The sequence below is a fragment of the Hypanus sabinus genome, chromosome 15 (genome assembly GCF_030144855.1).
Source record: "Hypanus sabinus isolate sHypSab1 chromosome 15, sHypSab1.hap1, whole genome shotgun sequence".
NCBI lineage: Eukaryota > Metazoa > Chordata > Chondrichthyes > Myliobatiformes > Dasyatidae > Hypanus > Hypanus sabinus.
The window spans coordinates 93,016,469-93,031,914 of NC_082720.1; the positions used below are offsets into that span (position 1 = coordinate 93,016,469).

The 15,446-nt window shown below is 45.6% G+C and overlaps 1 protein-coding gene across 1 annotated transcript in view; it reads right to left on the minus strand.

The window, feature by feature from the left end:
* Window positions 1-15,446, minus strand: part of LOC132405711 (glutamate receptor 1-like) — a 336,150-nt gene that overhangs the window by 280,592 nt on the left and 40,112 nt on the right. The window contains exons 3-5 of the mRNA XM_059990746.1: window positions 12,855-13,094; window positions 6,056-6,240; window positions 95-148 (exon numbers count right to left, since the gene is read on the minus strand). Of these exons, the coding sequence (XP_059846729.1) occupies window positions 95-148; window positions 6,056-6,240; window positions 12,855-13,094 (479 nt within the window). The remainder of the gene's footprint in view (window positions 1-94; window positions 149-6,055; window positions 6,241-12,854; window positions 13,095-15,446) is intronic.

A 15,446-nucleotide genomic window follows, 5' to 3' on the forward strand; every position in this document is an offset into this window, starting at 1 on the left:
GGGAGAGGAGGAGGGGTCCCTTGAGGAGTGGGTGGGAGAGGAGGAGAGGTCTCACTGAGTGGGAAATTGGGGTGAGGAGAACAATCTCACCTACCAGAGTGGCGAAGATGTACTGATATCCCCGAATGTGTTTCCCAATGTTGATGATCTGTGAGAGCCAGAGAGAAAACGAACAAGTTCCTGGGAGCAGGGCTATCAACCAACATCAACCCACTTTTCCCAGACTCCTAACCCCATGCATCTGCTGACTTCTAACTGATGCTGACACAAGGTGTGGTCATCTGGTCCATTGAATTAAGCTGATTGAGTCCAGGACAGGGCAGGAGCTGAGAATGTAGATCGCTGTGGGGGGTGGGGGGGAATGCCTCCCCACCCCGCACAGTGATCTATGCATCTATGCAGTGAGTCTACCAGGAAGAAGGCAATTCTAGATTTAGTGTTGTGCAATGAACCGGATTTGATCAGGGACCTCGAGGTAAAGGAACCATTAGGAGGTAGTGACCATAATATGATATGTTTTAACCTACAATTTGAGAAGGAGAAGGGAAAATCGGATGTGTCAGTATTACAGTTGAACAAAGGGAACTATGGAGCTATGAGGGAGGAGCTGGCCAAAGTTCAATGGAACAATACCCTGGCAGGGAAGACAGTGGAACAAAAATGGCAGGTATTTCTGGGAATAATGCAGAAGGTGCAGGATCGGTTCATTCCAAAGAGGAAGAAAGATCCTAAGGGGAGTAAGGGGTGGCCGTGGCTGACGAGGGAAGTAAAGGGCAGTATAAAAATAAAAGAGAAGAAGTATAACATAGCAAAGATGAGCGGGAAACCGGGGGACTGGGAAGCTTTTAAAGAGCAACAGGTGATAACAAAAAAGGCAATATGCAGAGAAAAAATGAGGTATGAAAGTAAACTAGCCAAGAATATAAAGGAGGATAGTAAAAGCTTCTTTAGGTATGTGAATAGCAAAAAAATAGTTAAGACCAAAATTGGGCCATTGAAGACAGAAACGGGTGAATTTATTATAGGGAACAAGGAAATGGCAGATGAGTTGAACAGGTACTTTGAATCTGTCTTCTCTAGGGAAGACACAAACAATGTCCCAGATGTAATAGTGGCCAAAGGAACTAGGGTAAAGGATGAACTGAATGAAATTTATATTAGGCAAGAAACGGTGTTGGATAGACTGTTGAGTCTGAAGGCTGATAAGTTCCCGGGACCTGATGGTCTGCACCCCAGGGTACTTAAAGAGGTGGCTCTAGAAATCATGGACGCATTGGTAATCATTTTCCAATGTTCTATAGATTCAGGAACAGTTCCTGCTGATTGGAGGGTGGCTAATGTCCCACTTTTCAAGAAAGGAGGGAGAGAGAAAACAGGGAATTATAGACTGGTTAGCCTGACGTCAGTGGTGGGAAAGATGCTGGAGTCAATTATAAAAGAGGAAATTGCAACACATTTGGATAGCAGTAGAAGGATCAGTCCGAGTCAGCATGGATTTATAAAGGGAAAATCATGCTTGACTAATCTTCTGGAGTTTTTTGATGATGTAACTACGAAAATGGACAAGGGACAGCTAGTCGATATAGTGTACCTGAACTTCCAGAAAGCTTTTGATGAAGTCCCACATAGGACTTTATGGGCAAAATTAGGGCACATGGTATTGGGGGCAGAGTACTGACATTGATTGAAAATTGGCTGGCTCACAGGAAAAAAAGATTAGTGATTAACGGGTCGCTTTCGGAATGGCAGGCAGTGGGGTACCAGTGGGGTACCGCAAGGTTCGGTGCTGGGACCGCAGCTGTTTACAATATACATTAATGATTTAGATGGAGGGATTAAAAGTAACATTAGCAAATTTGCTGATGACACAAAGCTGGGTGGCAGTGTGAAATGTCAGGAGGATGTTATGAGAATGCAGGTTGACTTGGACAGGCTGGGTGAGTGGGCAAATGTATGGCAGATGCAGTTTAATGTGGATAAATGTGCGGTTATCCACTTTGGTGGCAAGAACAGGAAGGCAGATTACTATCTAAATGGAGTCATTTTAGGAAAAGGGGAAGCACAACGAGATCTAGGTGTTCTTGTACATCAGTCAATGAAAGCAAGCATGCAGGTACAGCAGGCAGTGAAGAAAGCTAATGGCATGCTGGCTTTTATAACAAGAGGAATTGAGTATAGGAGTAAAGAGGTCCTTCTGCAGCTGTACAGGGCCCTGGTGAGACCCCACCTGGAATATTGTGTGCAGTTTTGGTCTCCAAATTTGAGGAAGGACATTTTTGCTATTGAGGGAGTGCAGTGTAGGTTCACAAGGTTAATTCCCGGAATGGCGGGACTGTCATATGTTGAAAGATTGGAGCGACTGGGCTTGTATACACTGGAATTTAGAAGGATGAGAGAGGATCTGATTGAGACATATAATATTATTAAGGGATTGGACACGCTGGAGGCAGGAAACATGTTCCCGCTGATGGGTGAGTCTAGAACTAGAGGCCACAGTTTAGGAATAAGGGGTAGGCCATTTAGAACAGAGATGCGGAAAATCTTTTTCACCCAGAGAGTGGTGGATATGTGGAATGCTCTGCCCCAGAAGGCAGTGGAGGCCAAGTCTCTGGATGCATTCAAGAGAGAGTTAGATAGAGCTCTCATAGATAGCGGGGTCAAGGGATATGGGGAGATTGTGTATGATCAGCCATGATCACAGTGAATGGCAGTGCTGGCTAGAAGGGCCAAATGGCCTACTCCTGCACCTACTGTCTATTGTCTATTGTCTATTGCCTCAGGGAGATCACACACACCGCTCTGCAGCTCCAACTGAACTGAAAGAGCAGTGGCTGCCTGGACACATAGGGATCATCCCACAGGCCAGGACCTCACCCCACCTCCCAGTATCAGCACACAGCTAATGTCTGTGTCTAATGTCTAAACTTAGTTAGCAGAGTTGATACCCACCACCTGCTCCTCGTGTGCTGAATGCCCAATCTGCTACACGCATACCCAGTGTGTGCCACACAACTGCCAGTGTGCACCAGTCAACTGTTGGTGTTTGTATGCTCATTTGGTACTGCTCATATACCTAATGTGTACTGCTTGACTGCCAGTGTATGCTGCTTGTATGCCCAGTGTGTGCTAATGAACTGCCGAGGTGTACTGATCAACTGTCAGTGTTTGTATACCTAGTGTCTGCCAGTATACCCAGTGTGCGCCAGTCAATTGCCAGTGTGTGTTGTTTATATACCCAGTGTGTCCTACTCAACTGTCAGTGTGTACCACTTGACTGACAGTGTTTACTACCCTCGTACCCAGTGTGTACCACTCGTGTACCCAGTGCGGACACCACTCACATACACAGTGTATACTGCTCATATATCCAGTGAGTGCCTCTCACATTCCTAGTGTGTACCACTCATATACCCGGTGCATACTACTTACCTGCCAGTGTGCACCCATTTACATCCAGTCTCTGTCCAGTGTGTACTAGAACTAGGGGACTTAGCATCAAAATTAAAGGGAATAGATTTGGGATGGAATTGAGGAGAAATTTTTTACACAGAGAGTAATGAATCTGTGGAACTCTCTGCCTAGGGAAGCAGTAGAGGCTATCTCATTAAAAGTACACTCAGTGGGCACTTCATGAGGTATACCTGCTCAATAATTCAGATATATGATCAGCCAATCATGTGGCAGCAACTCAATGTATAAAAGCATGCTGACATGGTCAAGAGGATCAGTTGTTCAGAATGGGAAAGCAATGTGATCTAAGTGACTTTGACTGTGGAATGACTATCGATGCCAGATGGGGTGCTTTGAGAAGTGCTGACCTCCTGGGATTTTCACATATAACAGTCTCGAGAGTTTATCGAGTTTGGTGCAAAAAAAAATCAGGTGAGCAGTGAGTGTGGGGAGAATGCCTTGTAGCTTGAGAGAGGTCAGAGGAGAATGACCAGACTGGTTGAAGTTGACAGGAAGGCAACAGTAACTCAAATAACTACTCATTACAACCATGATGTGCCGAAGAGCATCTCTGAATGCACAACACATCAAATCTTAAAGTGGCTGGTCTAGAGTTGCAGGAGACAACAGACTCAGTAGCCACTTTATTAGATACAGGAGGTAATGAATAAAGTGATCACTGGATGGATTTAAAACACTTGCATTGTAGGGGAAGTAAGGAGAACAGGGAAAAGGCTGAGAGGTGGAGCTGAGTCCATGAACAGATCAGTCATGTTCTTATTGAATGGTGGAGCAGGCACAATGGACAGCCCAGTCAGTGGTGGAAACAGCGCAGTGAGGAGTAAATAAAAGTACAGAAGGGACACTGCCTTAGCAACCAGTGATGTCAATATAATTGAGTTCAACTTGAAATTTGATAGAGAGAAAGTAAAGTCTGATGTAGCAGTATTTCAGTGGAGTAAAAGGAAATTACAGTGGTATGAGAGAGGAGTTGGTCAAAGTAAATTGGAATGAGTTGCTAGCAGGGATGACAGTAGAGCAGCAGCAAAGTGCGTTTCTGGGAAAAATGAGGAAGATGCAGGATAGATGTATTCCAAAAATGAAGGAATACTCAAATGGCAAAATAGTACAAGGGAAGTCAAAGCTAATGCAAAAGCAAAAGAGGGGGCATACAACAAAGCAAAAAATAGCAGGAAGATAGGGGATTGGGAAGCTTTTAAAAATCTACAGAAAGCAACTAAAAGAATTATTAGGAGGGAAAAGATGGAATATAAAAGCAAACTAGCAAACAATATCAAGATGGATAGTAAAAACTTTTCCAAGTATGTAAAAAAATAAAAGAGAAATGAGAGTGATTATAGGACCGCTAGGAAATGAGGCCGGAGAAATAATAACGAGGTACAAGGAGATGTCAGATAAACTAAATGAGAAGTTATTTCATGGTCATGCACTTTGATAGAAGAATTAAGTGTGCAGACTGTTTTCTAAACAGGGAGAAAATCCAAAAATCTGAGATGCAAAAAGAATTGGGAGTCCTTGTGCAGAACACCCTAAAGGTTAACTCGCAGGTTGAGTCGGTGGTGAGAAGGTAAATGCAATATTAGCATTCATTTCAAGAGGTCTAGAATACAAGAACAAGAATGTGATGCTGAGGCTTAATAAGTCACTGGTGAGGCTTCACCTTGAGAATTGTGAATAGTTTTGGGCTCCTCATCTTAGAAAAAATGTGCTGGCATTGGAGAAGGTCCAGAGGATGTTCACAAGGATGATTCTGGGAATGAAAGGGTTATCATACGAGGAACATTTGATAGTTCTGGGTTTGTACTTGCTGGAATTTAGAAGGATGAGGGGGGATCTCACTGAAACCTTTTGGATGTTGAAAGACTGAGATGTGGAAAGAATGTTTCCCATGGTGAGGGAGTCTAGGACAAGAGAGGGTACAGCCTCAGGACAGAGAGGCATCCATTTAAAACAAAGATGCAGATACATTTATTTAGCCAGAGGGTGGTGAATGTGTGTAATTTGTTACCAGAGGCAGCTATGGAGGCCAGATTATTGGGTGTATTTAAGGCAGAGCTTGATAGGTTCATGATTGGCCACAACATAAAAGGTTATGGGGAGAAGGCCGGGGAGGAGGGGAAAAAGTGATCAGCCATGACTGACTGGCCTAATTCAGCTCCTATGTCTTATGGCCAGATGGCCAGACAGCTGACTCCCGGTCCTTATTGAATAGTGGAACAGGCTCGACGGGCTGAATGGCTGACTCCTGCTCCTAGTCCTTACTTCTTATTGAATGGTGGAGCAGGCACAAGAGGCCAGATGACCAACCTTTGCTCTCAGTTCTTATGTACCAAGAGTAATAACCATTGTCTACCTGGTGCTACGTACTCAGTTTGCGGACAGTGTGCCCACTGAGAGCCCACACTGTACCCTGTGCCTGCCCACACCATGCGCTCTGTCTGCCCACACCCTGCCTATTGGTTGCCCGTACATGCCTTCTGCTTGCCTACGCCGTATCCTGTCTGTCCACACTGTACCTTGGTACATGATCAACGTGGGGACAGTATGGTCACACCCACCCACTACCTGCCCCTGCTACTGTTACCTTGTTCATCACGGCATTGAGCCTTTCGGCCTCGCAGTCGATGACCACATGTCGATCCTTGCCCTTGTCCAGGTCCCTGAAGAGCATCCGGAAACCCTCCTCTGTGGTGGTCTCCATGCTGACGGCTGTAACCTGCCAGTTTCTCTCTGCTGCCGTGTCCAGCACTTTCTGTAACACTGACAGACCTGTGTAGGAGCAAGTGGCAGAGCATCAACACTGAGGGTCTCGGACCCCAGAGCCCAGGGGATCCAAATCCCTTTCCACTACCATGCAGACCTGTGTATGGGCAAGTGGCAGAGCACCAACACTGAGGGTCTCGGACCCCAGAGCCCAGGGGATTTAAATCCCTTTCCACTACCATGCAGACCTGTGTATGGGCAAGTGGCAGAGCACCAACACTGAGGGTCTCGGACCCCAGAGCCCAGGGGATCCAAATCCCTTTCCACTACCATGCAGACCTGTGTATGGGCAAGTGGCAGAGCACCAACACTGAGGGTCTCGGACCCCAGAGCCCAGGGGATTTAAATCCCTTTCCACTACCATGCAGACCTGTGTATGGGCAAGTGGCAGAGCACCAACACTGAGGGTCTCGTACCCCAGAGCCCAGGGGATTTAAATCCCTTTCCACTACCATGCAGACCTGTGTAGGGGCAAGTGGCAGAGCACCAACACTGAGGGTCTCGGACCCCAGAGCCCAGGGGATCCAAATCCCTTTCCACTACCATGCAGACCTGTGTATGGGCAAGTGGCAGAGCACCAACACTGAGGGTCTCGGACCCCAGAGCCCAGGGGATCCAAATCCCTTTCCACTACCATGCAGACCTGTGTATGGGCAAGTGGCAGAGCACCAACACTGAGGGTCTCGGACCCCAGAGCCCAGGGGATTTAAATCCCTTTCCACTACCATGCAGATCTATGGGCAAGTGGCAGAGCACCAACACTGAGGGTCTCGGACCCCAGAGCCCAGGGGATCCAAATCCCTTTCCACTACCATGCAGACCTGTGTATGGGCAAGTGGCAGAGCATCAACACTGAGGGTCTCGGACCCCAGAGCCCAGGGGATCCAAATCCCTTTCCACTACCATGCAGACCTGTGTATGGGCAAGTGGCAGAGCACCAACACTGAGGGTCTCGGACCCCAGAGCCCAGGGGATTTAAATCCCTTTCCACTACCATGCAGACCTGTGTATGGGCAAGTGGCAGAGCATCAACACTGAGGGTCTCGTACCCCAGAGCCCAGGGGATCCAAATCCCTTTCCACTACCATGCAGACCTGTGTAGGGGCAAGTGGCAGAGCATCAACACTGAGGGTCTCGGACCCCAGAGCCCAGGGGATTTAAATCCCTTTCCACTACCATGCAGACCTGTGTATGGGCAAGTGGCAGAGCACCAACACTGAGGGTCTCGGACCCCAGAGCCCAGGGGATCCAAATCCCTTTCCACTACCATGCAGACCTGTGTATGGGCAAGTGGCAGAGCATCAACACTGAGGGTCTCGGACCCCAGAGCCCAGGGGATCCAAATCCCTTTCCACTACCATGCAGACCTGTGTATGGGCAAGTGGCAGAGCACCAACACTGAGGGTCTCAGACCCCAGAGCCCAGGGGATCCAAATCCCTTTCCACTACCATGCAGACCTGTGTATGGGCAAGTGGCAGAGCACCAACACTGAGGGTCTCGGACCTGGCACTAGGGGACTGGCCCAATGTCAATACCGATCAATGCCAAACCCACTCCCCTACAATATGAAGGGGCTGCTGGACCAGACACCAGGAGTAATCATACCCATTCCTCCTCTACCCAGACTTGCATAGGAGTGAGCGGCTCAGCATCAGTAGCAATAGGCTGTTGGACCCAGCACCAGCAGCATCCAGTCACCACTCCCCTAGCCCTGCTGCTGGGACTTCCTCTTCCCAGTGGAGTACAAGAAGCCAAAGACTGGGAGAGGCTTCAGGAGGGTATGAAGGAACTGAGGGAATGGGCCATAATGTGGCAGAGGGAGGATAAGATGAGACGCTGTTGGTAGGAGGAGGATGTTTGAAGAGACGTTGCTGTCCCTAAGGTGAAGTGGGAAGTGCTGATCCCTACCAGCCTCAGAGACTTTGGTTCAATCCCAAACTCTGTGTAGAGGGTAATGAATCTGTGAAATTCCTGGCCACAGATTGCTGTGAAAGCCAAGTCAATGGGAATATTTAAAACAGGGGTTGATTAATTCTTGATAAGTCAGTCAGTCAAAGGTTATGGGGAGAAGACAAAAGAATGGGGTTGAGAGGGATAATAAATCAGGCATGATGGAATAGTGGAGCAGACTCAGTGGGACGAATGGCGTAATTCTGCTCCTACATCTTAATACCATAAGGCCATAAGACAAAGAAGAATTAGGCCATTCAGCCCATCAAGACTGCTCTGCCATTACATTATGCTGATCCCCGGATCCTATTCAACCCCATACATTTGTTCTCTCACTATATCCTTTGAAGCCCTGACCAATCAGGAATCTATCAACTTCTGTTTTAAATACACCAATGCACCTGGCATCCACAACTGTCTGCAGCAGAGTACAGTATTTCATGGATTCACTACTCTTTGGCTAAAAAACAAATTCCTCCTTACCTCTGTTCTAAAAGGTCACCCCTAATTTTGAGGCTGTACCCTCAAGTTCTGGATAGCCCCACCAGAGGGAACATCCTTTCAACATTCACTAGATTTCAATGAGATCCCTGCACATTCTCCTACATTCCAGTGAGTACAGGCCCAAAGCTGCTAAATGCTCCTCATACGTTAACCCCTTCATTTCTGTAATCATTCTCGTGAACCTCGTCTGGACTCTCTCCAATGACAATACATCCATCTGAGATATGGGGCACAAAACTGTTGACAATACTCCATGAGAGGTCTGAGTAGTGTCTAAAAAGGGGTTGGCATTATTTCCTTGCTTTTATATTCTATTCTCCTTGAAATAAATGGCAACATTGCATTCATCTTCTTTACCACAGACTCAACTTGGAAATTAACCTTCTGCGAGTCCAACACGAAGACTCCTAAGACCCATACCACCTCTGATGTTTGAACTTTCTCCCCATTTAGATAATAGTCCACACTATTGTTCCTTTTATTAAAATGCGTTATCATACATTTCTTAACACTGTATTCCATCTGCACTTTTTTGCCCGTTCTTCCAATTTGTCAAAGTCCTGCTGAAATCACATTGCTTCCTCAGCACTACCTACCCCTCCACCTATCTTTGTATCATCTGCAAACTTTGCCACAAAGCCATCAATTCCACTATCCAAATCACTGACAAACAATGTGAAAAGTAGTGGTCCCAATACTGATCCCTGTCAAACACTGCTGGTCACAGTCAGACAACCAGAAAAGCTTACAAAAGGTTCAGAGAGCTAGGTAATGTTAGAGATCTAGATTATAAAGCTAACAGGAAGGAGCTTAAAAGGAAGCTAGGAGAGCCAGAAGGGGCCATGAGAAGGCCTTGGTGGGCAGGATTAAGGAAAACCCCAAAGCATTCTACAAGTATGTGAAGAGCAAAAGGATAAGACATGAAAGAATAGGACTTATCAAGCGCGGCAATGGGAAAGTGTGTATGGAACCAGAGGAAATAGCAGAGGTACTTAATGAATACTTTACTTCAGCATTCATTATGGAAAAGGACCTTGGTGATTGTAGTGATGATTTGCAGCAGACTGAAAAGCTTGAGCAAGTAGATATTAAGAAAGAGGATGTGCTGGACCTTTTGGAAAGCATCAAGTTGGATAAGTCACTGGGACCATACGAGATATACCCCAGGCTACAATGGGAGGTGAGGCAGGAGATTGCTGAGCCTCTGGTGATGATCTTTGCATCATCAATGGGGGAAGGGGAGGTCCCGGAGGATTGGAGGTTTGTGGATGTTGTTCCCTTATTCAAGAAAAGGAATAGAGATAGTCCAGGATATTATAGACCAGTGAGTCTTACTTCAGTGGTTAGTAAGTTGATGGAGAAGATACTCAGAGACAGGATTTATGAACATTTGGAGAGGCATAATATGATTAGGAATAGTCAGCATGGCTTTGTCAAAGTCAAGTTGAGTCTGATTGAATCTTTTGAGGATGTGACTAAACACATTGATGAAGGAAGAGCAGTAGATCTAGTGTATATGGATTTCAGCAAAGACATTTGATAAGGTACCCCATGCAAGGCTTATTGAGATAGTAAGGAGGTATGGGATCCAAGGGGACATTGTTTTGTGGATCCAGAACTGACTTGCCTACAGAAGGCAAAGAGTGGTTGTAGACAGGTCATAGAGGTCGGTGACCAGTGGTGTGCCTCAGGGATCTGTTCTGGGACCCTTACTCTTTGTGATTTTTTATAAATGACCTGCATGAGGAAGTGGAGGGATGGGTTAGTAAGTTTGCTGATGACACAAAGATTGGAAGTGTTGTGGATAGTGTGGAGGGCTGTCAGAGTTTACAGCAGGACATTGATAATATGCAAAACTGGGCTGAGAATTGGCAGATGGAGTTCAACCCAGATAAGTGTGAGGTGGTTCATTTTGGTAGGTCAAATATGATGGCAGAGTATAGTTTTAATGGTAAGACTCTTGGCAGTGTGGAGGATCAGCGGGATCTTAAGAGTCCAAGTCCATGGGACGCTCAAAGCAGCTGCGCAAGTTGACTCTGTGGTTAAGAAGGCGTACGGTGTATTGGCCTTCATCAATCGTGGAACTGAATTTAAGAGCCGAGAGGTAATGTTGCAGCTACATAGGACCCTGTTCAGACCCCACTTGGAGTTCTGTCTTCAGTTCTGGTCGCCTCACTACAGGAAGGATGTGGAAGCCATAGAAAGGGTGCAGAGTAGATTTACAAGGATGTTGGCTGGATTGGGGAGCATGCCTTATGAAAACAGGTTGAGTGAACTCGGCCTTTTCTCCGTGGAGCGACAGAGGATAAGAGGTGATCTGATAGATGATGAGAGGTTTTGATCACGTGGATAGTCGGAGGCTTTTTCCCAGGGCTGAAATGATTGCCACAAGAGGACACAGGTTTAAGATGCTGGGGAGTAGGTACAGAGAAGATGTCAGGGGTAAGTTTTTTACTCAGAGAGTGGTGAGTGCGTGGAATGGGCTGCTGGCAACGGTGGTTAGGGCCAACGCGATAGGGTCTTTTAAGAGACTTTTGGATAGGTACATGGAGCTTAGAAAACTAGAGGGCTATGGGTAAGCCTAGTAATTTCTAATGTAAGGACTTGTTCAGCACAACTTAGTGGGCCGAAAGGCCTGTATTGTGCTGTAGGTTTTCTATATTTCTATGTTTCTAAAAGACCCCCTTTATTCCCACTTACTGCCTCCTAACTGTCAGCCATTCCTCTGTTCACGCCAGTATCTTTCCTGTAACACCACAGGATTTTATCTTGTGTGCACCTCATGAGAGGCCTGCTTGTTACTTCCTCAAAGAATTCTAACAGATTTGTTAAGCAAAATTTCCCTGCAGAGAAACCATGCTGACTTTGACATTTTATCATTAGTCTGCAAGTACCCTGAAACTGCATTCTTAATAACAGACTCCAACACTTTCCCAACCACTGAGGGAATAACTGACCTGTAATTTCCTGTTGTTTGTCTTCCTTCCTTCTTGAAGAGTGGAATGGCATTTGCAATTTCCCATTCCTCCGGGACCATGCCAGAATCAAGTGATTCTTAAAAGATCATGGCCTATGCATCTGTTATCTTTTCAGCAACCTCCCTCAGGATTTTGGGATGTAGTCCATCTGATCCAGGAGACTTATCCACCTCAAGACTTTTCAGTTTGCCTAGTATTTTTTCTTCCATAATAGCAATGGCACTCACTCCTACTCCCTGTCACTCACAGACCACTGCCATACAGCTAGTGTCTTCCACAGCAAAGATTAAAGCAAAATACTTATTAAGCTCATCTGTCATTTCTTTATCCCTCATTACGACCTCACCAGCATAATTTTCCAGTGGTCCAAATCAACTCATATTCCTTTTATTCTTTATAGAACTGAAAAAAAGTTCTTATGTTCTTATGAAAAAACTTTTAGTATCCTGCTTTATATTATCAGCTGCTTTGCCCTCCTGTTTAATCTTTTCCCTTCTTATAGCTTTTTTAGTTGCCTTTTGTTGGAATTTAAAAACTTCTCAATCATCCAACTTCCCACTCACTTTTGCTACCTTATATGCCCTTTCCTTGGCTTTTATGCAGTCTTTAACTTCCCTTGTCAGCCACAGTTACCTCACCGTGCCATTTTAGAACAACTTCCTCTGTGGGACATATCTATTCTGCGCCTTGTGAACTATTCCCAGAAACTTCAGCCATTCCTGCTCTGTCGTTATCCCCACCAGTATCCCCCTCCAATCCACCTGGGCAATCTCCTCTCTCATGCCTCCGTAATTCCCTTTATTCCATTGTGATACTGATACATGTGGCTTATGCTTCTCCCTCTCAAATTGCAGTGAGAATTCAATCATATTATGATCACTGCCTACACATCACCTAATCTAAGATGGCTTATCCCTTAGTGGATTTTAGCACAACCTGCTCTAAAAAGCCATCTCGTAGGCTTTCAACAAATTCCCTCTCTTGTGACCTGACACCAACCTGATTTTCCTAATCCCCTTGCATATTGAAGTCCCCTATTACAATTGTGACATTACCCTTGTTACATGCCTTTTCCAGCTCCCTTTGCAATATCAACCCCACATCTTGAGGTAGAGATGGCCAACTCCTGCTCCTCAATTTTGTCTTCAGTAGCACTACCCAGAGGAGAAGCAGGTATGTAATCCTACCTCTGTCTGCATCGTAGATGTACACGAACTTCTGCCACTTGTAGTGTTCAATGAGACTGAGCAAAGCATTCTGGATGTCTGGTCTCATCTGGATCACAAATTGGTTGGAGGTGTCGACAGGAAAGCTGGGGGTGATGAACGAGAGGTGTAGAGCTCCACAGAATGAGCTGAGTGTGTTTACCGTCTTCCTGTCGTAGAAGCCGAAGATGGCGTAGACTCCACGGGCAAACAGTGAGCAGACTGAGAAAGAGGAACAGAGCAGATCTCAGAGGGGAAGCACAGAAGACCGAGGGCATCAAATAAATGAAACATCAGTAATCAGACATCAGCATTTGCCAAGGGCTCCCTCTCAGGCCCAGAGCAAGAATGTGGGTAAGAGGGTGAACAGAGTGGCCTGCTGCCCCAGACCAGTTTGGATATAATGAAGAAGGATTTGACTGCTGGACATTGCAGAGCCTATTCCTCACCTCACCCTCTACCTGAACTCAATTCATACAGTCAAAGAGCAAAACAGCACACAAACAGATCCTTCTGTGCCAGATTGTTATTCTGTCTATTCCCATTGACACACATCCAGACAATAACCCTCCATACCTCTCTAATCCAAGTACTGAAATCTGCAGAGGGTTGTAAACCAGCTAGCTCCTCATGGGCTCTAGCCTCCCAGCATCGAGGACACTTTCAAAAGGCAATGCCTCAAAAAGGCAGCATTTGTCATTAAGGACCCCCACCAACCAGGACAGGCTCCCTTCTCATTGCTACCATAGGGGAGGAAGTACAGAAGCCTAAAGACTCACACTCAGAGTTTCAGGAACAGTTTCTTCCCCTCTGCCATCAGATTTCTGTATGAACGATGAACCCATGAACACTTCCTCAATATTTTCCTCTCTTTTTGCACTACTAATTTAACATATATATACACATATACACAGTATGTATTTCTTGTAATTTATATTTTATTGCAATGTACTCCTACTGCAAAACAACAAATTTCATGACATATGCCAGTGATATTAAACCTGCTTCTGAGTGTGACTTATCCAAACATTTCTTAAATGTTGAAATTAAACCCACATCCATCACATCCACTGGCAGCTTGTTCCACACTCTCGCCATGCTCTGAGTGAAGATAGTCTCTCTCATATTCCCTGTATATATTTCACCTTTCACCCTTACCCCAAGACCTCTAATTCTGGTCTCACCCAACTTCTGTAATTCCCTCTACTCCACTGTAATACTGATACACCTGACTTTAGCTTCTCCTTCTCAAACTTCAGGGTGAGTTTGATCATATTATAATCACTTGCTCCTGAGGGTTCTTTTAACTTAAGCTCTCTAAACACTTCTGGTTCATTGCCCAACACCCAATCCAGAATTGCTGATCCACTAGTGGGCTCAACCATGACCTGCTCTTAAAAGCCATCTTGTATGCTCCCTAGAAGATCCCCTCTTGGGATGCAGCACTGACCTGATTTTCCCAATCTACCAGCACATTGAAAGCCCCCATGACTATTGTAACATTGTCCCTTTGGCATGCATTTTCTATCTCCCGTTGTAATTTGGAGACCACATTTTTACTCTCATCAGGGTCATTTTATCCTGGAAGTTCCATAGCCCTATCCACAATGATTCAATACCTTGCTACCCTATGTTGCCTCTTTCTAATGATTTGATTTCAGTTTTACCAACAGAGCAACACCACCTTCTCTGCCTTCCTGCCTATCCTTTCAGTACAATGTGTATCCTTTGACATTAGGCTCACAGCTATAATCTGCTTTCAGCCATGATTTCAGTGATGAGGAACGATTGAACAGGCTGGGACTGTTTTCCCTAGGGTGCCAAGAGTACGAGGGCAGATTTGACAGAGGTCTATAACATTATGACAAGCATTGATATGTAGATAAGAATATTTTTCCCAGCAGGGAAGCATGATGTACAGAGAGCAGAGGTTAAAGGTGAGAGAGGAAAATTTAAAAGAAATGCGTGGAACAAGTTGTTTTTACACAGAGTGTGGTGGATACCTGGAACAGGCTAGCAGGGGCTGTGGTGGAATCAGAATCAGGTTTAATATTACTGACATATGTCATGAAATTTGTTAACTCTGTGGTAGCAGTACTATGTAATACATGATAGACAATAGACAATAGGTGCAGAAGTAAACCATTTGGCCCTTTGAGCCTGCACCGCCATTTTGAGATCATGGCTGATCATCTACTATCAATACCGGTTCCTGCCTTGTCCCCATATCCCTTGATTCCCCTATCCATAAGATACCTATCTAGCTCCTTCTTGAAAGCATCCAGAGAATTGACCTCCACTGCCTTCTGAGGCAGTGCATTCCAGACCCCCACAACTCTCTGGGAGAAGAAGTTTTTCCTTAATTCTGTCCTAAATGACCTACCCCTTATTCTCAAACCATGCCCTCTGGTACTGGACTCTCCCAGCATCTGGAACATATTTCCTGCCTCTATCTTGTCCAATCCCTTAATAATCTTATATGTTGCAATCAGATCCCCTCTCAATCTCCTTAATTCCAGCGTGTACAAGCCCAGTCTCTCTAACCTCTCTGCATAAGACAGTCCGGACATCCCA